The following is a 24,425-nucleotide window of genomic DNA, read 5'->3' as shown; positions in this document are numbered from 1 at the left end:
CTTAACAGGAGTGGAACAACCTGGAGTGATTGATTTACACAGCCTGGTTAGTGGTAAATGTGAGCCAACTTTTGTAACCCAAGTGGGTACTACAACTATTCTTACAATCCGTGCTTGACTTATTCTGATCATGTTTGCATCAATGCTACCTTACGTATGTCAGACAGCTGATCGAAATGAAATGTATGACTTGGGAGATCTTGACTCTGCTAGCTTTCTCTATCACAACAATTCTCTCCCTGTATTTTATTATGTTACATTATGGTGATGACAGGTCATCGTCAGTGCAGCTGATATGTGATGAATCTGAGGTGAAAGGAAGATTTGAGTACGTTGGTATGCCTGTTGTGCGTACCTTCCAATTTAAGCTCTACACACAATGTGCTTGTCCTGGAAAATGTACTTCTTCATAAACGGTATGTAAAGCTAAGTATTTATGTAGTTGTAAAATGACAGATGGAACTGGTACCATTAACCTTTATTCCCTTGATAATCCATCAAAACCACTTAGAGATTAGGTAAGTCCGACAAATATTTTTCTATACAATCCTTGTTCACCTATGACAAAGCCTCAATGTTACAAAAGCTTACTATGTGAAGAACAAGGAGATTCACTGTTGCCTTTAGGCCTTGCAAGTTCTGCAAATTTTGTGTATGATGCTAATCAACTTAGTATACAATATCCACTCAAAAACAGCCAAGTTGTGAAAAGAGTGCGCCCTCAAAGGCCTGGGTGAAAAAAGTTGTGAAATCAAAGGTGGCGGCCAAGAAATGGCTGCAATGATGTTAATGCTAATAAATTTTAACAATGCACACAGCCATTATTAAAATTTTTAGCATTAACATCATTGCAGCCATTTCTTGGCCGCCACCTTTGATTTCACAACTTTTTTCACCCAGGCTTTTGAGGGCCACACGTGTGACTAAACTGACTCATGTGCCTGTAAGAGCCCTTAGTGATGGTGCATACCCTTACTGACTACTAAAGACAATCAAGGCTATACCTACTATTACAATCCTTGTAGTGGAATAAAACTACAGGATCTCGTTGGAAAATGTAATGGAGTAGCTGCTTGCCAAGAAAACCCATTCCATAATACTTGGTACAATATTGGAAACAATGGTCCTGAAATAGAATATCTAATCCAAAGCAGCCAAGCTGTAAAAAAAGAGTGCGGCCCTCAAAAAGGCTATAGTAAAAAAGATGTGAAATCCAAGGTGGCGGCCAAGAAATGGCTGTGATGGTAGGTTAATGGTAAAAATTTTAATAACGACAATTCAGGTGAATTATTGTGCCGCTTGGTCTTGGCACAAAATTCACCTGAATTGTCGTTAACCATTAACCTACCATCACAGCCATTTCTTGGCTGCCACCTTGGATTTCACATCTTTTTTCACTATAGCCTTTTCGAGGGCCGCACTCTTTTTTTTACAGCTTGGCTGTTTTGGATTAGATTTCACTTCTTTTTGTATTTGCATACCCCAAAGCTGGCCTATGGCCGGCTTTGGGACTTTTTTAACCTATCTTTTTTTCTTTACCACAGGAAGAAGAAAAGATGAAGCAGATTTTAAATACTTTAAATATTTCTGATTTTATCAGTAAATGTACAAATTATAATATAATGCATATATTTATTACAGAACTCTCCATGGTGGTTTCTTCGTAACTGAACACTCTACAAGGTGACTTCTTCTAACTGCTCTTTCTACAGGGTGAATTGTTTGTAGCTGAACGATCTACAAGGTCACTTCTTCTAGCTGATCTCTCTACAGGGTGATTTGTTTGTAGCTAAACTATCTACAAGGTAACTTCTTCTAGCTGATCTCTCTACAGGGTGATTTGTTTGTAGCTAAACTATCTACAAAGTAACTTCTTCTAGCTGATCTCTCTACAGGGTGAATTGTTTGTAGCTGAGCTCTCTACAAGGTAACTTCTACTAGCTGATGTCTCTACAAGGTCACTAGTTTGTAGCTGAACTCTCTACATGGTGGTTTCTTTGTAACTGAACTCTCTACAAGGTTACTTCTTCTAGCTGATCTTTCTACAGGGTGATTTGTTTGTAGCTGAGGAAACTTCTTCTAGCTGATCTCTCTACAGGGAGATTTGTTTGTAGCTAAACTCTCTACAGGTGATCTGTTTGCAGCTGAACTCTCTACATGATGGATTCTTTGTAGCTGAACTCTCTACAAGGTACCTTCTTCTAGCTGATCTCTCTACAGGGCGATTTGTTTGTAGCTGAACTCTCTTCATGATGGTTTCTTTGTAGCTGAACTCTCTACAAGGTAGCTTCTTCTAGCTGATCTCTTTACAGGGCGATTTGTTTGTAGCTGAACTCTCTACATGGTGGTTTCTTTGTAGCTGAACTCTACAAGGTCATTTGAACTATCTCTTTCCGTAGTTGAACTCCGTACAAGGTAACTTCTTCTAGCTGATCTTAACTCTACAAGGTGATTTGAACTATCTCTTTCCGTAGCTGAACTCCGTACAAGGTAACTTCTTCTAGCTGATCTTTCTACAGGGTGGATTGTTTGTAGCTGATCTCTCTACAGGTTACTTGTTTCTAGCTGATCTCTTGAATTCTCTTCAGGGTGACTGATTTATTAGGATGACTGCTCTATTAGAGTATCTCGATCTTGCACTTGCTACACCAAGTTGGATTTCGTGTTATAACTCCGTGGCTTTAAGTCTGATTCTTCTATACCATTGAAGAGCCTTTCTAAGATGATTACTCCATCTGTACAGTGATTTTCAAAGCATTACCCCAAGCGGTTTTTCTGGTAGGCGTGACAAGTAGTCGTTTTTATTAGCTAATCTCGATTGCATAATTGTTACACACTATTGGTTTTTTCATTGTATCTTCCTGGTTTTTAGCTTGCTTTCTTTCAAACCACAAAAGGTTTGAGGTTCAATAGTTAACCTATTCACCCATCGATTTTCAGCTTCTTCCCATATGCGGTTTACCCTGTAGGCGTGACAACATATTGGTGTTATTTTTCGTGAATAATCGCTCATAACTCTTTGCCTGTTTATCGTATTCCAGCCAAAGTTGGTACCAAGATGCGCCGTTATACCCCCCTTCCGTGTGCCAAATTGCAAGGTAATCAGATATGGCGTTCGCGTTTTATAGCAGTTTTTGTAAGTGTGCGACAAGAGGAAGAAAAATAAGAAGAAAAAAAAAACGAAGAAACTAAGACAATTTTTGAAGTCGCATATCTCTGGAACGCTTGAAACGATTTCGCTCAAATTTGGAATGTGGAGTGCTGAAGATGGAGGGCGTGTCCACAGCAAAAATCGTCTTATTTCATCAAGGAAGCACAGAGCTACGGAGGTGCGAAAATTGCGTTTTCTTTCTTCCTGTCAATATACTCACGGGTGTTGCACGCCGGCTTTTTGGGCAGCACGACACACTACCGTGTGTCTTGATTATATATGTATCCCTGATAATTCTTACTTTAATTGGCACCAATTACTCCATGCAATTAATTGACAAGACAGAACATATACCTTAAATAAAGATTACTGGCACAGTGCAAATGTTGCTGGGTTCAAAGGTTGATAAACGTAAAATATGTTGTGTTCTATCGTATAGATGACATGTTACTGTATTCAATAGTTTATACCGTAATAATTTTCAAAAAATATTGGCATGCAGCTAGCTAATACTACTCCATTACATTTTCCAATAGGGTTCTGTAGTTTTATTCCGCTACTAACAATTACAAATCTGACTATTCAATATCAATTTTTTTGCACTCAGGTATCGTAAATTGTTGTGGTATTGTAAATAAACACCTAGTGATACAGGACTTAATGCTCTCTCAAAATTTAGACGTACTTTTTTTGCACTGAAAGTCACTTGGAAGATGCGATATCAAATTCTGAAATATTTTTACCAAACTACTCTGTATATAGAAAAGACAGAAACAGGCAAGGAGGTGGGGTTTTTATTGCTGTTCGCACAGATATACCTTCATGTGATGTTAACATAGCTTCAAGCCTGGAGATCATTTGGGTTCAGCTGCATACAATCTCTTCGAGTGATGTCATTCTTGGCTGTTTTTACTGCCCTCCACACTTACCACCTTCAATATTGGATAATCTAAGAGACTCTCTGCAATACATTAGATCACAGTTTCCAGGTGCAAAAATTATCCTTGGTGGTGACTTTAATTTCCCTGGTATTGACTGGTCTACTGGAACTCTCTTTGAATCATACATATCACCTACACTAAGAGACACCCTTATCACAACAATGGATGATTTTCTGATGCAGAAAGTTGTGATATTCCCAACTAGAGGTACCAACATACTAGATCTTTGCTTTACTACAGATCCTGATCTGGTTCAATCCTGCCAACCTTTTCCTGGTGTAAGTGACCATGACATAGTGTTATTAAAATTTCAACTTCAAACTATTCCTCCTAAGAACAACAAAAGAAAAATGTACCTTTACAGCAGGGCAAATTGGGATGTCATACGTGAAAACATTGTTACAATCTCGGATCAGTATTTTCTACAAAATCAAAACACTACAAAAACTGTTGAAGAAAACTGGTCTTTCTTTCACACTCACATTACAAAATTAATTGATGAACACATTCCTAGTAAATATGTATCTAACAAAACAAATCGTTCCTGGATGTCAGCTTCTCTAAAGAGACTCATCAGAAAAAAGTAATGACTCTATAATACTGCAAAACGCTACAACAGTAGTTACTGTGCTAAATGGAGGGAATACAAAAACATTCATCAAAAAGTGTGCAATCAAATGAGACAGCAGCACACTAACTATCTTTCCAATGCCTTATTTTCTGATGACACGGATGGTAAAAAGCTCTTCTGGAGATACATTAAAAATCAGAAGAAAAACAATAATATAACCATTACTAGTCTTAAATCCCAAACTGGGAGTTTAGTCTTTGACTCTCAACAAAAATCAGAAGTACCCAATCATCAATTTCAAACTGTGTTTACTACTGAAGACTTAACAAATTTCCCACACAAAGGCCCATCCCACTATCCACAAATTGACGACATTGAGATTACTACCTCAGGTGTATGTAAGTTACTCTCAGACAGCAATCCACACAAATCAGCTGGTCCTGACAATATCCATTCTTGCTTTCTGAAGAACACTGCCAATGAAATAGCACCTATGTTAACACACTTATTTCAATCCTCACTAAGAACTGGAATCATACCATCCATGTGGAAACAAGCCTATGTCACACCTGTATCAAAGCAGGATCAAGAAGTGATGCCAGAAATTACCGTCCCATTTCTTTAACATTGGTTCCATAATCTGTAAAACTTTAGAGCATATAATATGTAGTCACGTAATGAATCATTTTGATACCCACAATATTTTATTGAAACATCAGTACGGTTTCAGACCTAGACACTCATGTGAAACACAACTCCTATTACTATTATTGATGATTTTGCTAAGGCTATAAATGACAAAAAAAAAGTTGACACCTGCATGCTTGATTTTTCCAAAGCCTTTGACAAGGTACCCCACCAACGACTCCTGCATAAACTTGAGTTCTATGGTATTACTGGTGACACTTTATCATGGCTTACAGCTTTCTTATCAGATCGTTCTCAACAAGTAATTATAAATGGTGCATTATCTTCCCCATGCAAGGTCAATTCTGGAGTACCTCAAGGGTCTGTTCTTGGCCCAACACTTTTCCTTGTGTACATCAATGACATAGCTGATGATATACAAAGCCAGCTTCGTCTAATTGCAGATGACTGCATAATATATAGAACCATAAACACTCCCGAAGATCATACAACATTACAACAAGACTTAAACCAGCTATCCAAGTGGGCTACAACCTGGTAAATGGAATTTAATATATCTAAATGTAACATTTTACGAATATCACATCTCCACACTACAAGTAACTACACCTATACAATGTATGAAACTCAACTAAAGTCGGTGAAATATCTTGGAGTGTGGATCAATGAAAAACTGTCATGGCAAACGCACATCCTGTATACTTGTAACAAAGCAAATCGAACACTGAGATTCCTACAAAGAAATCTAAGAACCTGCTCTACTTACTTGAAAGAACAAGCATACAAACAACTAGTGTTTCCACTACTTGAATATTGTGCTCCTATTTGGGACCCTCACCATCAACAGACATCAACAAACTAGAGTCAATGCAACGCAGAGCAGCAAGATTTATTCTCAATAAACCATGGAATAACAATTTGGACAGAGTAACTGTAATGCTAAATGATTTGAAATGGCCAACCCTCCAAAGTCATCGTAAATATCTTAGATTGATCTTACTATTTAAAGTTGTAAACCATCTCCAATTAATACCTGAACAATATTTACCCTCACCCGCAAGACTGACATCAACTAGATCACATCATGCATCATCCTTGTAAATTTTACCACATTCAAAAACCTCTTGTGATTCTTACAAATTCTCCTTCTTCCCCAGAACAATACCTGAATGGAACAGTCTCCAAATCAATAACATTAATAACCTATCCCTTGCAGATTTTAAACTTGTATTAACTAATAACCAACTTAATTTTTATATTAGCGTTTTACCCCTTTAGAGACTCTGCTAATTAACAATAGTGATTCCGGGAGAATTTTAAAATTAATGGAAATAGTTTTTATTTAGCATGGCCTTGTGCAGTACTCCCTTAGGATCTCATAAACACTTAATTAGTTTTCAAAAATCCATCATAGGATGAAGCAATTTTGTCTTTGAAAATAGGCAAAAATTTCTCCATATCTTTCCATTGAAAATAGTCCCAAAAATGGCACAATTGAATAAATGCTTATAACTGAGCTTTGCAATCACATTTTGAACTTCTGTTATAAATACCTTAATAAATGGACCACATGCAGTGTAACCTTACTTGTAAGACCCTCTGAATAAAGATCACCTCCACAGAAAGCCACTAAATAGTTGCATGCATTTAGCATCTTACGGATGGAAAAACAGCATACACATGGTGAAGTGCAACCACTCTGTACCAGTCACCTCCACTCAAAAAGACAATGTGCATGCAAAGCAAGGAGTTGTACTGTTGATTTATAGCTGCTTGTATGATTATATTGTCTCTTAATGTACAGCTCCTTGACAGCTACCAAAATGGTGCATCAAAGAGATGAGCTATTTGTGGTGCAAATTTGCTGACTTTTAGCATAGTAATATTGAAAACTACATGGACAAAAATGCTCACCTTGGTGTAACTAACATGTCCTGAGTCGTTTCATGCAAAGAGAACATAACATTGTGGTGGCTATATGATCGCAAAATAATCTTATAATTGTAACAAAACTCCACACAAACATATTTGTAGCAGAAAACTAACTACTCCTTGCCCCCAGAAACCCTAGAAATGATCCAATTGTTTGTACGGCAGCGAATTGATTGTGCCAACTCTCCAACGGAAGATTCACGGAGAACTTTTTTGCAAAATTTACGGATATCCGGAATCCTATTAATTAAAAATGAAATGAATAACAAGGATTTTAGTGGTTAGCAGCCAGTAATGTATAAGGATTGTCTGGATCATGAAGGTTGATCACTTCACCATCACTATACGTATATAGTGCTCTTACAGGTAGCTATGTCAGTTTGGTTAACTACATGTTCCATTTGATGATGGAGCACTCTGCCACAACCATTAGGATAGGCTCACACATTGTGATCCCGTGATTAAGCGCGTGGGTGGATGGAGTGATTTTCATGTATGACAGCAGTGACAGTAAAGCTGATTTTCCAAATATCCGGTCACAAATCCAGGCCTGAAATACACCAAAATGTCCACACTTCCCACTCTAATATACCTATATCTGAGATCCGACATGCGCGCTGATTAGTGGGCAGCGCCGGAGGGTGGACACTCGGCAGGCCCGGGCGTGGGTGGGGTCTGTCACGAGACTACGCATCACAAGACGCATCGAAACTGAGTTGTGGGCTTGTGGCAACAGTAGTGACACTTGCAATCGTTACGAGTACCTGTAGATTACTTATTGGTTGGAGGAGTGCAGTGGTGAAGAAAGTCGTTACGAGGTGAGCGCTCTCATCATAAGCATCAGTGAAAAGTAGCTATAGTTTCTCATGGCCACTGAGACCACTTGTTTCTCTTCGGTTGTCTTTGGGCAGGGGAAAAAATCCTTTTCCACCCAATGAAAAAGAGAAAAAGCGGTCTGGTCACCGGCGCGAGCGAGGGCGCGAGACTATTTCATAATGGCCTAGCGATGCGGATGTACGTAGCTACCGAATAGCTACGCTGTGCCTAGAGTCACGTCACTCGGTGAGGCTGGACATTTTGCTGCTAAAGTCACGGCGCATTCACACACTAGTTGTATGAAGTAAAGTTTTTGTTGAGTTTGAGGCGAGCCGCGGCTAGGGTTGGCAAGCGTCTAGTATTCGACTTTAGGGCACGCGCCTAGTAGCTAACGTGCTCCGAACATTCGACTTTAGGGGACGCGTCTTGTACTTTAGAACTAGGGTCAGGTTCAGGTTTGGTTTCTTCTTTACTGGTATTATTTATTTATTGTAATGTACAGGACTCAGAATTGAGTATATGGTACATGTAAACATGCAAGTGATTAGTTAAATAAGTATAGGCTTCTTCATGAATGGCATATATAAGGTACAAACTAAGGGTGTAGGGTTGCAGTGCCAGTGGTTAGAACACTGAGCTAGAGTATGATCTGGGTACATCAGAGCTGTATGCTCGGTAATAAAATAAATGAGAGGTCCAGGGTTCGAAACTCACTTTTTTCAAACCTTGTATTTTTCATTTTCTTAGGTTTTTTGGTCTTAAGTTTTTTTAATCGCATGACTGCCATGACTCTAGGCACAGCCATCAATGTAATGCTTGACTACCACAGATACGAGCTGATGGTGGGGGGATTGATTGCGAACTTTCAACAAGGTAAGCGGGATTTGCATTTATACCCAGGAACTTACCACTGTAAATCAGCATGCAGTGCCTAAAACATCTATTGTATGTCAATATTACGTTTGTACTGAATAAAGCCCATCAAAAATCAAACACTTTGTGATTCTAATTCTCAGATCAGTAGCTTGACCAGTACCCCAACTAGTAAATTAACCAGTACCTCGACCAGTATCTCATCCAGTACCGTGACCAGTTACTCATCCAGTACCTTGACCAGTATCTCATCCAGTACTGTGACCAGTTATTCGTCCAGTACCATGACCAGTTACTCAGTTACTCATCCAGTACTGTGACCAGTTACTCATCCAGTACCTTGACCATTTACTCATCCAGTGTACTGACCAGTACCTTGACAGATACCTCATCCAGTACCTTGACCAGTATCTCTACCAGTACCTTGACCAGTTACTTATCCAGTGACTTGAACTGATACCTCATCCAGTACCTTGACTAATATCTCGAACAGTACCTTGCATCCAGTACTTTGACCAGTAAGTCATCCAATACCTTGACCAATTACTTATCTTGTGACTTGACCAGTATCTTGACTGATACTTCATCCAGTAGCTTGACTAGTATATTGAACGGTACCTTGACTGGTACCTTGACCATCACCAGTACAACAACAGAACAGTCTGGTCAGCCATTTCTCAGTGTACTGACAAATAGCATAGGAATAGAGACAGTTAACAGCAAAATGCAAACTCTGAGATCCTCTAAAATGTGCAACAAAGCTGTGCAGACAGATGATGACAATTGTTTCTCTGAGAACAATGTTATTTCAGATGATGACAAGGTACAATATTACTATACTGGTTTAGCTACAAGCCTTCTGTTGTTGAAAACATTTGAATTAGTAATGGGTTCGGTGAGAAACACCCATACTACTGGAGGTCATTTATGATAGCTCTGATGAAATTTAAGCTGAACTTTGGATTTCAAGACATTGCTTACTGATTAGGAATTTCTTTATCAACTGTCTGCAGGCATTTTCATGAAATGTTTGGTAATGGCTTCTCATTTGGAGTGGCTTATTAAGTAGCTTGAAAGAGACAAACTATGGAAGGCTATGCCCAGTTGTTTTCAGGCAACATATGGCACTATGGTTGTGGCAATCATTGACTGTTATGAGATCAAAATTGAAACCCCCAGTCATCTAGTGGCAAAATCATCTATGTACATGGTCTCAATACAAACATGCAAATGTGACCCGCTTAGCAAAAATCCGACTTGTTTGCATAGTTCTGTTTTAGAGGTAAATGCCATTGAAATACATTGGGTAAAAACATGTGCTACATAAAATATTTACACAATATTTTATCGCTTCAGTAAACAAAGAAGGAAGACTGGAATTGAATAATCTAATATAACAATGGATTCGCCTCTTCATGGAGAGTAGGAATATCTTTGTTTCGTTTCTGTACCATGGAGCAAACGTGAGTTACGTGTGTTTGTTTACGTTGCAGTAAAACATAACTTTATCTTTGTCATGTTTAAGCTTGAACAGCCTTCTTGCTTAATAGTATGGGTGTATTTAAGCCAAATCTATACCTTGCTGAATGTCCCAGTTCATGATGAATAGAATGACACAAGTCCCAATTCTGTAGCCCATTGCACTCAAGAGTAATGATCGATTAAACGAGTGCCTGTAATTTTCTTTCCGTATATATAGGCACCGTATAAATTGATTGTTTTGCTCTTCTTGTTGTCTATCGCTATAACTCCAAAAGCATATACCAGAAAAGGCTGAAACTTTTACAGTCCATCTAGATAACACAAATATCATAAAATGAAATTCAAGGAAAATGTTAACAAGTTGGGTTTTTGTTCATCGGGTCATAAATACAGCTAAGGTATTCATTGCAATGTGTCCACAGGGTGTAACAACCTTCATTTCACCTGCTTGGGGTGGAAGGGTCAGTGACAAGCTTTTAACAGTCCACTTTGGATATTTAAATAAACTGCTTCCTGGAGATTGCGTTCTAGCTGATCAGGGATTTGATATTGCTGAAGATGTGGCCAGAATGCAGACAACACTTCACATTCCATAATTTACAAATGACTACTCACAACTTTCCCCATTGATGTTGAAGCAACAAGGAAGTTGGCTAATGTGCATATACACAAAGAATGTATCATTGGAGCTACCCGTCAGAGTTACTCATTATTGATGAGTTATGTGCCAGTTGAATTTCTGAAGCCCAAATACCCCGGTGACAAACCACCAATTGATAAAATAATATTAGTATGTTCAGCACTAAACAAGCTGTGTGTTTTGGTCGTTTCAGTGGATTAGTTATGTTACTGTAACATTTAAGTATTAATTAATATTAATGGTTTAACGGCAGATTGTATCGGTTAGTAAGAGACCAACTCTTATTATTAAGAGTCCAACTCTTGTTATGTATGTATGTCATTATAAAAAATCTGCAGAACAATTTAATGCGGCATATACATGATGTTAGTAAATACAAGAATGTGAAGTCATTGCTTAGACCGCTTATGGGAAAACTGAGGCATTGTCCTGCAGTTTGGACAATACCACTTACTGGAAAGTGGTTTAGGTATCTCAAGACATTCAAGGTGAAACCACGAGCCATACTAACAATTATGATTGTCACAGCCAGCCATTTCACCACCCTTATCCTCCTTACAGTATCGGTATATATAATTATTCAGCAGATGCCATTGAAGCTGCAACAATCTGATCAACATACATGTAACTAGCTTTCCCCGATATAAACATTTATGAATAGCAGTACTAGATTACCTGCATCGTCCATCAACACATGTAGAACCATTAAATGATTATTTGACAGTACTACTGGGCCAATCTGTTGTATTTTCTACTTTCAGTAAGATATCACACTTTAAATTGAATTTTGGAAGTTACAGCAATGTCACATCCCTAGACTAATAATGATTAGTAATGGATTATGCTGTTGGTGTCAAGCTGCCAGTAGAATAGTTCTTCAACTTCATCTCCACACATTCAAATACCAGTCCTCCTTACATTGGATCTGTCAGGCATAACTATTGGTGACCTGAATACCCACAAGAAGACATGTTTTGTGAATAACCAATATATGTTACATGCAGCATAAAACCTTATATGGTAGCATTAATGCATGTCATGTACTTTTTAAGATGCACTGACCATCTTGGTCTCTAGAACACAACTGTAAAACTTTCATCTAGAAGGATCCAACATGTATGAATGATTTTCACACATTAACTATAGTAGCCACAATACGTTTATACTCGATTCACTGAGATTGATGAACATTTATACAAGACAGCTGGCCTTTTTTATCTGCTTAGGGAACCTTTACAGATACTAGGGATGCGGCGATTATGCCGGCATAATAGGTATGTGTGGGAATCAGGAATTATGCTAGCATTTTGAGGTGATTATAAAGCTTTAACAGTAGGAAAATCTGCAGATTGCACAATTCCATTAAAAAGATCGAGATACTCTAATAGAGCAGTCAGAAACTCTAATAGAACAGTCACTGAATATTATTTACTCTAATAAAGCAGTTACGTTGAAACGAAATACTCTAATACAGCAACCAACTAAAGAATCCAAGACTATTGGAACCTTAAACAACAATGAAAATGGTCTGATACAGCAATAAACTGGCATTATTAGCCAATTATTGTGGCATAATTTTGGGAATAATGGGCAATTCTCAAAAGCATAATAGGTGATTTTTTGAGCACTGCTCAAAAGCATAATGCTCAATTTTTGGAGCATAATAGCCTCATGCCTAACAGATACAGTACGACAGTAGGGACCACAAAGGTGTAGGTGTGGCCCATGAAAAAACATCACTCAAAAACCAGCCTCACTTTCCCGTAACGATGATGAAGCAGTATTGGTTAGGTAAAACTGAGCCCAAACAAGTCTTGAGATGGATCCGAAATGCTTTCAACAAGTTGCTATGAATTTTATTTTTTAAATTATTCAATGGAATTTTCTAGTGACTGATTGACTGACTGCCTGACTGATGCCTCAGACAAGCATAACTCAATAACGGCTAAGGTTATGGGCTTGATTTTTCACTGTTCAATGTTGCTTTGGTCCGAAGGTGCCTTTTAGCATACCGCAGTACATACAATGCATTCTTCATGGACTTACCAGTGTTCTTTGTGTCCCATTCATCTTTGCTGGCAGCTCAATTTGGCGGTAGCATGTAATGGCTTCCCTTCATAATGAAAATCATCCGTACTTTTCATAGTGGTTACTTTGATTGTTTTTTTTAACAGTTCTTGATTCGTAATGCTGTGTAACGGGTTAAACATAGCTGACAACGAAGCGTAATGGATACTTCACTTTTCAGACGACAATTGGTAGCTGGGGCGTGCAACACCATTTTTTATTTCTTTTGATGCAGTATTGTGGGTTCACCAGTCATAATAATTTTATTTTACAAAAAAGTAAACAAACAAGTACACAAAAAGAGCACAATAGGAATTTCTTATTGTTTTACTGTGATTTAATATTATGCACTATTCCAGCTTGTTTCAGTACTTTTTATCGATGTGTTATGGTCCCTACTCTAGTTGAAAATTCCAAGTTTTTTTGTGTACTTGTCTGCTTAGGGAACCTTTACAGATCCCCCCACCTCACATTCATACACAAGTATCACAGAAAAGTGCTAACTCACTGAATTCTGGCTGAAATAGACAGACAGAGATCCTGGTGAGGTGAGAAACTTGGTACACGACATGAAATGTTGCTGTTTACATTCATCGCTTCATTTCAACACTAAATAGCAAAATATCATTTCAAAGGCTTTGGCATAAAATGTATCCCAGATTCTGAAGAATACGATTGTGATCGTAAAATGTTCTACAATACAGCAAATATCTGCAGGAACATTTTTGCACGACAACCCAAAATCACAATACAATTGCCATACAAAACCATTGGGAGAAATTGCTAGGGACTACTGTATATCGTAAAATAGCAAATATTGGCCCTATAGGTATTGCGCTATAAACTTGTATATGTGTAATATATTAATTTTTAATGTAAAAACTGACCGTATTAGTTTACAAAGGCCCTTGCACAAAGTGTAAAAAGTAATGGTAACCGAATTTTTCACTTTCTTCCCAATGCCAGTAATACATTTCCAAATTTATTTTTGTAGTTAGGGGCGTGGCCTGGTTCATTTTTGTATTGTTATTTCATTATGTGATATTTTATACGTCAATGGATGCAATCTTATGTACGTGGGAAAATTTGAATCTCAGGAAATAGACTACTTACCAGCATACTTCTGGAACGATAGATTCCTCTACCTGTATAACAAATTAGAGGAGCCCTGTCTGTACTGTTAGTGGCGAGTTATAGCTTGAGCCGCATTTTACTACCGGTACTTTTATATGGGATTCCTTCACCGTCAAAATTCTTGGGCACGCTGCTTAACAATGCACTTTTTGTTTAATAAATAGATCATGCACATGGTCTGTTACGGAGTATTGAGACCTTTGTTCATTTACCAAGCACGCATAATCTGTGCTTGTCGACTATGTGATCTTATTGATATACTATGATGTTTAGCCAGGTCTATGATGTAATTGAAGATCTCGAATCTCATTGGTGACTTACGATGTTGGAAGTCTAAGCTGTGGTCCCATATTTGTAGATCAATTCAATTAATGCTTCTGAAAGGGGGTTTCTGAAAATTGATTTATTTTTATAATTGGGGTAAAAACTGAAGTGTCTGAGGAACTGCCTCCAGAAAATTCCGAAGTTTTAGAAGCTCTGAGTAGGTATAAACCCAATACTTTAAACTGTGAAATGAACATAAGCTATATAGCTTTGATTGCTCTATTAGAGTACTTACATAACTGACTGCTCTATTAGAGTATCTCGATCACTTTTAATGCAGAGTGAGGTCAAATATAAGTATTGCTGAGAGTTTAATAGCTATAATGGATACTAGTTAAATGCAATTGCATGCATACCGAGTCGAGTTAAAGGACGAAACACGGTCAATAATCGCTAGCATATAATTTTGTATTTCTCACCCTTGTTGTGCCCACACTGGTTTCATTTTTGAACCAGTCTTTGTAGTCACGTGTGGCCAAGGTTTACCATGTGTGTATTACATTGTCGTTATTTAGGCCACTCCGAATAAATTGTGTTTCCATTTGCATCTGGTTACTGTCAGCTCTCCTTCCATTATTCTGTATTCTTCCATTATTTTCCTACGTTTGTGTTATTTTTGCAACTTAAAAATAAAAAGGAAGGTACAAGCTTAAGCACATTTATGCAGCTTTTCATGGTTGTGCCAGGCAAATAATGGCTGCCAATATTATAATGGAAATGGCCAGACTGTTCACCTGCTTGCAAAAATGCCGCAGAGTCCAGTGAGGATGGGAAACAGAGAATTTATGTGGAGTAGATAATGGTTTCGATCAAATCTATAACTGGTGAGGTTTGCTAGCCGTAGTCTCGCACACCTGACCCATAAATCAATCAATGCAATGCTGAGTCGAGTGGAAACTGTTTAAGGTCATCCTACTGAAATACAGTGGTACACAGTATTGTGCTATGATAAGTTGTCAATACAGTAACAACAATGGAATAGCTAAAACTGCTACCAAGTTAAATTTATAAGGGAATTTCTGTTGAAACCACAGAAACCCACCTATATAATATGCCTCTGGAGTAGGTATTATCGATTACCGGTACTTGTTATGACTACATATATTTTCCATATCGACTAGGTGCTAAAATGCACTACATCTAAAAACTCTGCCATATCCTGCCATAGATGATGCAATTTAGTGTGTAACAATGTACACACCCACCAAGTTTCATATCAATCATGTGATTGGAACATGACCTAAATAGCCACAGTTACATGCAAATACTATCAATACAGCAGCAACGAAAACTACAAGTCTTTAGACTGGTCTTTGCTTTTAACCTCCTTGAAGACTAAACTGGATAACCTGGCTGCTTTTGTCAGTTCATTACAAGGGTGAACAAGGGCACATTCAGTGAATTGTGTAGAAAAAGATCCAACTTATCATTTAGATGTGTTTCAGGCTTCCATCACAATTGTAAGGATCAATTATTTGGTAAGGTAGAAAATTCCATCAAATTAAATCTTAAGGTAACATTTCAGGAGGCACATTGGGTATTGTTATGCCTAACCAATAGTGCCAAGATGTTGTGAAGAATGGTTCTTGGTTTACATTTTAAGTAGGAAAATGCGACCAATCCAACCATTCATGGTCCCTACTATACAGTACTACCATACATAACTATTGTGCACACAAGTAAAGTGATAGCTGTTTTGGTTTTGCTATTTAAACAATTGCATGTGTTTCTCTTCAAGATGAAGTTTGCTGCTGTACTTGTGGTGATGGTGATTCTAGCGTTCATAACAAATATTGATGGACAGCCTGTTTGTACTAAAATTGACCAGTGTTCTTGTAGATTAAGTGGTGTAGAACCATCCGGCGTGATTAGTTTACATGATATAGTAAGTGGTAAACATGAACCAGAATTTGTAGTTGAAGGAAAATCTGAACAAACCAACCTCTGGTATAACTTCTCCTATAACCCGTGTTTCAATTTCTCTGACTATGGGTGTCCAAATACTGGTATATGTCAGACTCATGATGGAATGCAACCATATGACTTGGGAAATCTTGACACCACTGAGTTTGCGTATGGAGAAGATGAAAATCATACTATAGTTGCATTATACTTGTCTAAAGATTACACCACAGATGGCAGAGCATCACTAGTAGCTTTGGTATGCGATGAATCTGAAATGAAAGGAAGATTTGTGTTTAATGGAGAGACACTTCAACAGTTTTATACCTTTTTGCTCTACACGCGATGTGCATGTCCTGGAAAATGTACAAAATCACTGAGGGAATGTAGAGCTAAGGATTCATGTAGTTGTGAAATGTCAGATGGAACTGGTACAATTAACCTTCATTCTCTTGATAATCCAAGTAGCCCACTTAGAGATGAAGTAAGTCCAACGAATACCTTTCTATACAATCCTTGCTCAGCTATGACGAACCCCTCATGTAAAAATAACTCACTATGTGAAGAGCAAGGGGAATCAATTATTCCTTTAGGTAGAGCATACTACTCAAGGTTTGTATTCAACAATGATCAACTTGCTGTTCAGTACATTCAATTCAACGATAGTTTTTCAACTGTGAATTTGATTTGTGATCACAATCAAACAGATAAGCCTGTGTTTAGAGCAGTTGGTGATGGATATACATACAATCTTTACAGTGTGTGTGCCTGTCCTAATGGTTGTGGTGGTCCACCATCAAATGGAACATGCGACCAAACTGACTCATGTACCTGTAAGAGCACTAGTGATGGTGCAGTGATCAACCTTCATGATCTAGACAATCCATATGCACCACTGACTGCTAAAGACAATGAAGGCCATACCTACTACTACAATCCTTGTAGTGGAATACAGTTAGAGGATTCTTCTGGAAAATGTGATGGAGCAGCTGCCTGCCAGTATGACCCATACCATGATGTATACTACAACATTGGAAATAACAATCCGAGAATAGATTATGACGCCACCTCTAAATCATTTACATTTCATTACACTGGAGATGGAGGTGGTCATTCCATTGATGTAAGAATGATATGTGATCATGATGTAGCTACTACAATACTTGCAGTAGATGGTGATATTCCTAATAGTGCTCATCTCAAATTAGTTTCTAAGTATGCATGTACGTAGTAAACAGACAAATGTGCCATATCTTGGGCAGATACATGCACATATGTTATGATGTTGCCATTTATACTTTGTACTTTAACTTTATTGCTGTTACCTTTGCTGTGCATAATCTAATTTGATAATATGATTAAATACAACACTATAGGACTGCACTATATTTTGCCAACCCGGTCAGATGCATTTTAAGTTTTACTCAAGGATATCGATTTTTTCAGTACAAAGCCACCCATTTGTGAAATTCCTTGCCAGCCAACATTAAAGAACTAGAAACTTTTGAGACTATGCAAAAAGCTATTTCTTTTCATCTATTTAGTTCAGTGTTGTTTGTGTGTTGTAATTTTTACTATTGTCTTAATTTGTGTTTATATTATCCACACAAAAACAGCCAAGTTGTGAAAAAAAGGTGCAACCTTAAAAATCCTGAGTGAAAAAAGTTGTGAAATCAAAGGTGGCAGCCAACATAATGCAATGTTGTTAATACTAATAAATTTTAACAAAGCACACTGCCATTATTAAAATTTATTATTATTGCAACCATTTGTTGGCTGCCATCTTTGATTTCACAACTTCTTTCACCCAGGCTTTTTAAGGCTGCATCTTTTTCAAAACTTGTTGTTTTGTGTAGATATCACTTCTTTTTGTAAATTCCAAAGCCAGCCTATTGATAATTTCTTTGAACTTTTTTACTTTACTACAGGAATCGTTGAAGACTGCATAGCTATAGAACTGAAATAAGATGAATTTCGAAAGCGTATATACCCAATGATAACTGGGAAGATTCGACTCAAATTAGAAACAGGAGATGCATGCCCTACTCTGAGGAAGCTTCCATAGCAGAAATGGTTAACTATACTGTTCAAGCACTATAAAGCTAAAACTTTTTTAGATTTTTTTTATTATTCCCAGAGTCACCAGCACACTCCGAGCACTAAAGATGTTGACATAATTATACTAATTCAATCAATGAGCTGAACCGCCTGACCCTCATTTAGTGCGAGGTCAAGTGCTCCTAGTGAAAGTGGACAGCCCTGATGTGATCTAACTCCTCTCAAACATAAAACAGTGGAGCGTAACAAAGAATAACTATGTAATCCTGCAAGGCAGCCATGACATCACAGAACTTATATGCATCTCCTTCTGAAGAGAGACAAAGAAAGCAAATACAGGAGCAGCATGACCCATACTACCCCTTAGTGTTGAAAATACAAGTGGAGTAAAAGAACCCATCTCAGTTTCCCTAATACGTTGTTCATACTTCCATTGTTTCTCACATTCAAAAGTGAGGATACTTGGTTACCAAGATATGAAGTTGGGTGCACTAATAACATTAAACACTTTGACATCAAAAAATTCCTTCTGATGTTTACCTCCCCAGAATCCTGAAGCAGAAACATCTACGCAAGCTCCATCCTCATTATTAGCTGTTGCCTTGAAAGGTCTCAGATACATGAAGACTATAGTTTTCAAAGCAGTGTTACAGCGATGTTATACTAAAACAGGCATAAAGTAAATCCCTTCTTCACAGAATAGTCCACCACCAGAAACCAGTATTACAAATACCAAATTATTTCTTGCCACAATCCATCAACATCACACAATACCACCCATTTATATTTATATTTCCAACAGCTAATACCTCCAATCAGGGGTGTACCAAGGGGGTTTCCAGGGGTTTTCAGGAAACTCCTTTGAATTTTACACACTAATTGAATCATTAAGAAATTGAAACTTCAAGTTTCCAGAATCTGGAATCTATCATGGAACAGGGCATATTCTAAATTTTATCTTAGTTAAATAATATTTTATAACATGATAGCAACACTTATAGCATTGTTCTGAATTATGATTTTGGTGAAAAGATCGAGATACTCTAATAGAACAGTCAGGTAATATAAACCACTCTAATATATATAACAGTCACTTAGCTGTAGTAAAAACTCCCTTTCAAAATTCCTGCGTATGCTCCTGTCTCCAATTACCAAAAGCTATTTTTACAAAGCTGTTGAAAAATGGAATGAACTACCCCCTCATGTTATGACAAAGGCTTTATAATTAATACACACATTGCAATTCCAAATCCATGTAATGATTGCTTAGCATCAGGGCTGCCCAGAGAAATTAGGGAGCCCAGGGCAAAGAGTTAAAGAGGGGCCCCAAGGGCAAGGAGGGTTTCACTCTGAATTACAACTTCAGCCTAACTGTAAGTCGAAGACCAAAAAAAAAAGAAAGAAAGAAAGGTCATTACGTGCTGACAATGACAATAGCTGCCCCTCACCAACCATGTCTCCTTATTTATCATTACATGCATAGCTAGATACACTGCTGTCTAAAGAATACTGTGACTGCTCTATTAGAGTATCTAGATCCTAACTGCTCTATAACAGTATATCAATCTTTTAAACAAGTATTCAAGAGGCCCTTGATGGGCCCCCTGAGGCTCCTTTCAGGCTAGGGCCTGGGGAAAAATGCCCCAGTTGCCCCCCCTCCACCCCCGTGGGCGGCCCATATTTAAATGTTGTACGAATTCTTTGTATACTGTAAAAAAATGTAGTATTGTCCTGCACACCAAAATGTCACAATATACATGCCAATATGCTTATGCCAATTTCAATACTGGACATTTTGTCCATGAAAATCCAATCCAATGAAAAAACATGCTCAACCTGTAAGTTTTCATCGGGTGGCCCAATTAAATTTATTTTCATAGCATGCATTTTAATTGGGCAACTTAATGATAGTTACCAATGAAAAGTCCACGAAAAGCAGTTTCACAGAGTTTTCAGTGGTTATTTTTCATTGGGTTTTCATTGAATTGTCCTATGGTTTCTGAATTTGAGAACTACAGAATTTTCTGCTTATGCACCATTTGACAGAAGCCTTATTTACTACCTATGCCATAAAGCCAAATAAATAAACAAATACATTAAATATTGCCACTATTTGACAGGAGTCTTATTTACTATTTGACAGGAGTCGTACTTACTATTTGCCACCATTTACATATGTGACCAGATTTTACAAAACCGATCCAAATCGCACATCAGGCAGAATCAAACTAACACCACCAGTGGATAGCTACACTATCGTACTAGTATAGTTTTGACCCTCAGTGCTACTCAAACTACTCGAGGCTGGTTTTAACAGACGTCTTTTCTGGGTGGTGTGGAGTGCTCAAATGGCGGTTCATATCAGACAATTCAATGTATTTTAATGTCATTCAGCTACAGTATGAAAATGTACTGTTTGTTCAATTAGAATTTTAAAAATAAAACTGATTCTACAAAAACCTGTTAATTTTAGCAACTTTTATATGCTCAGCTGTATAGCACGTATATCATATAGGGGGTGGGTGGGTGGGTGGGAGGGTGCGGAGGGGAGGGGAGGGGTGGGTGGGAGGGTGCGGAGGGGAGGGGAGGGGTGGTGGGCCGCCGCGCAAGAAGTGGTTGACAGTGAAAAAACAGTCTATAAGTATCATACAACTGTTTAAATATATACGTTCTTTGATATAGTATATGCATTAGTTTGCCAGTGATAGTTATAAACGGCGAAAAGAATGTAATGAATTGCCCGCCCACGCCCACGCCCAATTTGCGCCTTCGTTAAAATGGCCTTGCTCAAAGACGATTAAATGTCTATGACATAGTTTTCTGTATAAATACTTTGGTTTGTTTATCATGCTGTAATATTGTGCTGCTGTGTTATGCTATAATAATATTAATGCTTATATTATTTAATGATGTTTGTTTCTATTACTTTAGTGCACGGTGGGAGGTGGAAGCGTCCATGATGATGATTGGGCAATGTGCAAATAAGGTGAGTGTATGCTTTGTAAAAAGAAGCCCAAGAAGCCCACGTAGCTGTGCAGGGCTCATCTTCTGTACAGATCAGCTTCTGTATAGTCTTTCATTATTTTATTTTTCCCGAGGGGTAGCCAACGCCCACGCAAAACACAGAAATGGTGTACCAGAGGGGTTGCCAATGCCCAAGCAAAGCACCCAACTGGCGTATACGAGACTCCCAATCTTTAAAAGCATTTAGTGATATTGCTAACTAGTAACTACCTGTACAGTTGTTGATCTACATCTTGTTCTAGTTATTCATGATCGATCATTGTCTACTTTGTTAAACTCACTTTCTCCTTTATTTTTACATGATTTTGGATTTAGGATTTGGTTTCTAATATATTTGTGTATTTCTGATTGGATTTCTCACATAGCATACAAGATTCCCAAGGCATTGGCTACCCCTCGCTTTTTACCAATAGCCAGTTCATCTCTAGTTGATAAAGATTGATATTACAAACTAAATTAATATCTTGATCACAGATACACATTTCCCTTGTTGCTATATGTGGCACACCACAAAATTAACCAATGTAAACAACCATTACCATACCTTGTAGTGTTTTATTTTTATGTGAATATGTAGTGAAGTGTGTGTAGTGTGTGTGTGTGTGTGTGTGTGTGTGTGTGTGTGTGTGTGTGTGTGTGTGTGTGTGTGTGTGTGTGTGTGTGTGTGTGTGTGTGTGTAGTGTGTGTGTAGTGTGTGCGTGATAAAGATTTTTTTAAATTCACCAATTTAAATGTGACTGTTTTTTCCACAGGTTTATACGTTGGAGAACTGCAAACAAGTAACTTGAAATTTTTATAATGACCATTTTTCAAAATATTTATTTGATTACATGTACAAAATACAAAGATGTATCACGTGATCAAAAAAAGTTATTAGTATGATGTACAAGGACTATTGAGCATTGAGAAGTTGATGAATTAAACATTCAAGAACGTAATACTTCTCCATTGCAACTCGCCCACGCAATATAGCGCGCGCGTCATTAATAATCAGTGCTCAGCCAGGGTATGCGACTATTGGATTGAGATAGTGATTTTTATAAAATTATTTGTACCGTGTAAAACGTTCGTCACGAACGGTATAGCTAGCTGAAGTATTCAAGAAAGGATAGATCTAGCCTGGTATAACCTGGAATCGTTAAAAAGTTCGCGCCTGGATTGTTGAGGTGAGCCAATATTTTCATGGCCAATGGTTCTATGTGTAATGTTAAACCCCCTACTTTGTACCATGAAGAAGGCCGTATTAAGCTGTTACATTTTACGTGAAAGTAGATGTCATGCTGGCCATTCCTGCTAGAACCTGGAAAGGGTTTAAAAGTTATCTGACGCTCCATAACAGAGCCTTGAAAACCTGCTTCCAGTGTAGACGCGTGTATCTTGCCAATAAAATTTTTTTTATTAAAAGTCGCTTAATTGTTGGATATGTTCAGGCCTTGTGAAGGACCTGGCTTGGCAAGAATCAGTGGTTTACTGGTGGACAGCCTTATAATGTTGGCCAGGCGTTTTCTCTGTTGATTTTGCTACATATCAACCACTAAGGAGCCAGCACAGCCCTGTAATCTCGTGTCTGGACTCCAATCGTGGTCTGCCTCCATTTTGAGGTTCATTGGTAACTTTCATTAAGTTGCCCAATTACAATGCATGCTATGAAAATAAAAATTTCATTGGGCCACCCAATGAAAACTCACAGGTTGAGCATGTTTTTTCATTGGATTGGATTTTCATGGACAAAATGTCCAGTAGTGAAATTGGCATATGCATATTGGCGTGTATATTGTGACATTTTGGTGTGCAGGACAACACTACATTTTTTTACAGTATACACAGAATTCGTACAACATTTAAATATGTGATATCCATATGGTTTCTGAATTTGAGAATTATAAATTTGACGGAATTTTCTGGTTATGCACCATTTGACAGAAGCCTTATTTACTACCTATGCCGTAAAGCCAAAAAAATAAACAAATACATTAAAATATTTGCCACTATTTGACAGGAGTCTTATTTATTATTTGACAGGAGTCGTATTTACTATTTGCCACCATTTACATATTATTTGACTTTAACTGATGCTTACATGAAACAATTCCTTGAAAAGCATTTCACCGGAATGCACAATATGATTTTTATACCAAGCACACACCCATAGCTGACCAAAGGCAGGCTGTTTACATGCACCTGGTTTCTGAATTGTTTTACACAAATACGTGTGTGTGTGTGTGTGTGTGTGTGTGTGTGTGTGTGTGTGTGTGTGTGTGTGTGTGTGTGTGGGGGGGGGGTGCGTGCATGTATGAATGAATGCGTGGACCACCATAAATTCCTTGTTCCCACATCAATTTTTAAGTTCCACAATTATTTTATTATAGATCACGTTAACTCATTGTTTTCAGTTTTTGTAAACAAGTCATTACAGCATAAAGAAAAGAACAAAATTAAAATACAAACTTACTGTTTTCTGATTGAGGGAAAAGCAAAAAATGGCCCAACGTTAAGACAAATGTATTTTCCTTTGCACATAAACATATCAGAACAGTAACTAGTGGGTTGGAGCTTCTTCTCTTTGATTTCACAGGGTGTATAGCCCTTGCACCTTCAAGATCGAGATACTCTAATAAGCAGTCATGTACTACAATTAGAAAATGGTATACTTTGATGTCTGGAGTCTGTTACTGATGAAGACACTTGGAGGCCTGTGAGCTGTTACTAAGAGCAAATCCCTCATTGTAACTTTTAAGGACCTCTTACATGTACATAACTATACGTATGCACTATAGTTTGCTCGCATAATATATAAAAATTATATATGTGTCTTCTGTATCAATTTGTTACACAGTAATGGATAAATAAAAATAAATAAGA

At 37.7% G+C, this 24,425-nt stretch overlaps 1 protein-coding gene across 3 annotated transcripts; it reads left to right on the top strand.

Annotated features, from left to right (window-relative positions):
• The first annotated feature begins 340 nt into the window (after nt 1–340).
• Nucleotides 341–22,449, top strand: LOC136241554 (uncharacterized). Of its 3 annotated transcripts, XM_066032781.1 has the most exons (4): nt 7,949–8,061; nt 16,318–17,604; nt 21,471–21,525; nt 22,316–22,449. In XM_066032781.1, exons 2-3 carry the CDS (start codon nt 16,318–16,320, stop codon nt 21,522–21,524), a joined length of 1,341 nt encoding a protein of 446 aa, XP_065888853.1. In that variant the 5' UTR covers nt 7,949–8,061; the 3' UTR covers nt 21,525; nt 22,316–22,449. The 3 variants fall into 3 exon arrangements, with proteins under 3 accessions (XP_065888852.1, XP_065888853.1, XP_065888851.1); XM_066032780.1 differs by lacking the exons at nt 7,949–8,061; nt 21,471–21,525; nt 22,316–22,449 and adding an exon at nt 341–416 and having other exon boundaries at nt 16,318–17,851; XM_066032779.1 differs by lacking the exons at nt 21,471–21,525; nt 22,316–22,449 and having other exon boundaries at nt 16,318–17,851.
• The last annotated feature ends 1,976 nt before the right edge of the window (nt 22,450–24,425 follow it).

Source organism: Dysidea avara, chromosome 12, assembly GCF_963678975.1.
Source record: "Dysidea avara chromosome 12, odDysAvar1.4, whole genome shotgun sequence".
NCBI lineage: Eukaryota > Metazoa > Porifera > Demospongiae > Dictyoceratida > Dysideidae > Dysidea > Dysidea avara.
This window is presented reverse-complemented; position numbering and strand designations above follow the sequence as displayed.

Bases quoted from the DNA above. Each gene is read 5' to 3' on its own strand.
- LOC136241554 (XM_066032780.1), top strand. From the start codon at position 16,318: ATGAAGTTTGCTGCTGTACTTGTGGTGATGGTGATTCTAGCGTTCATA.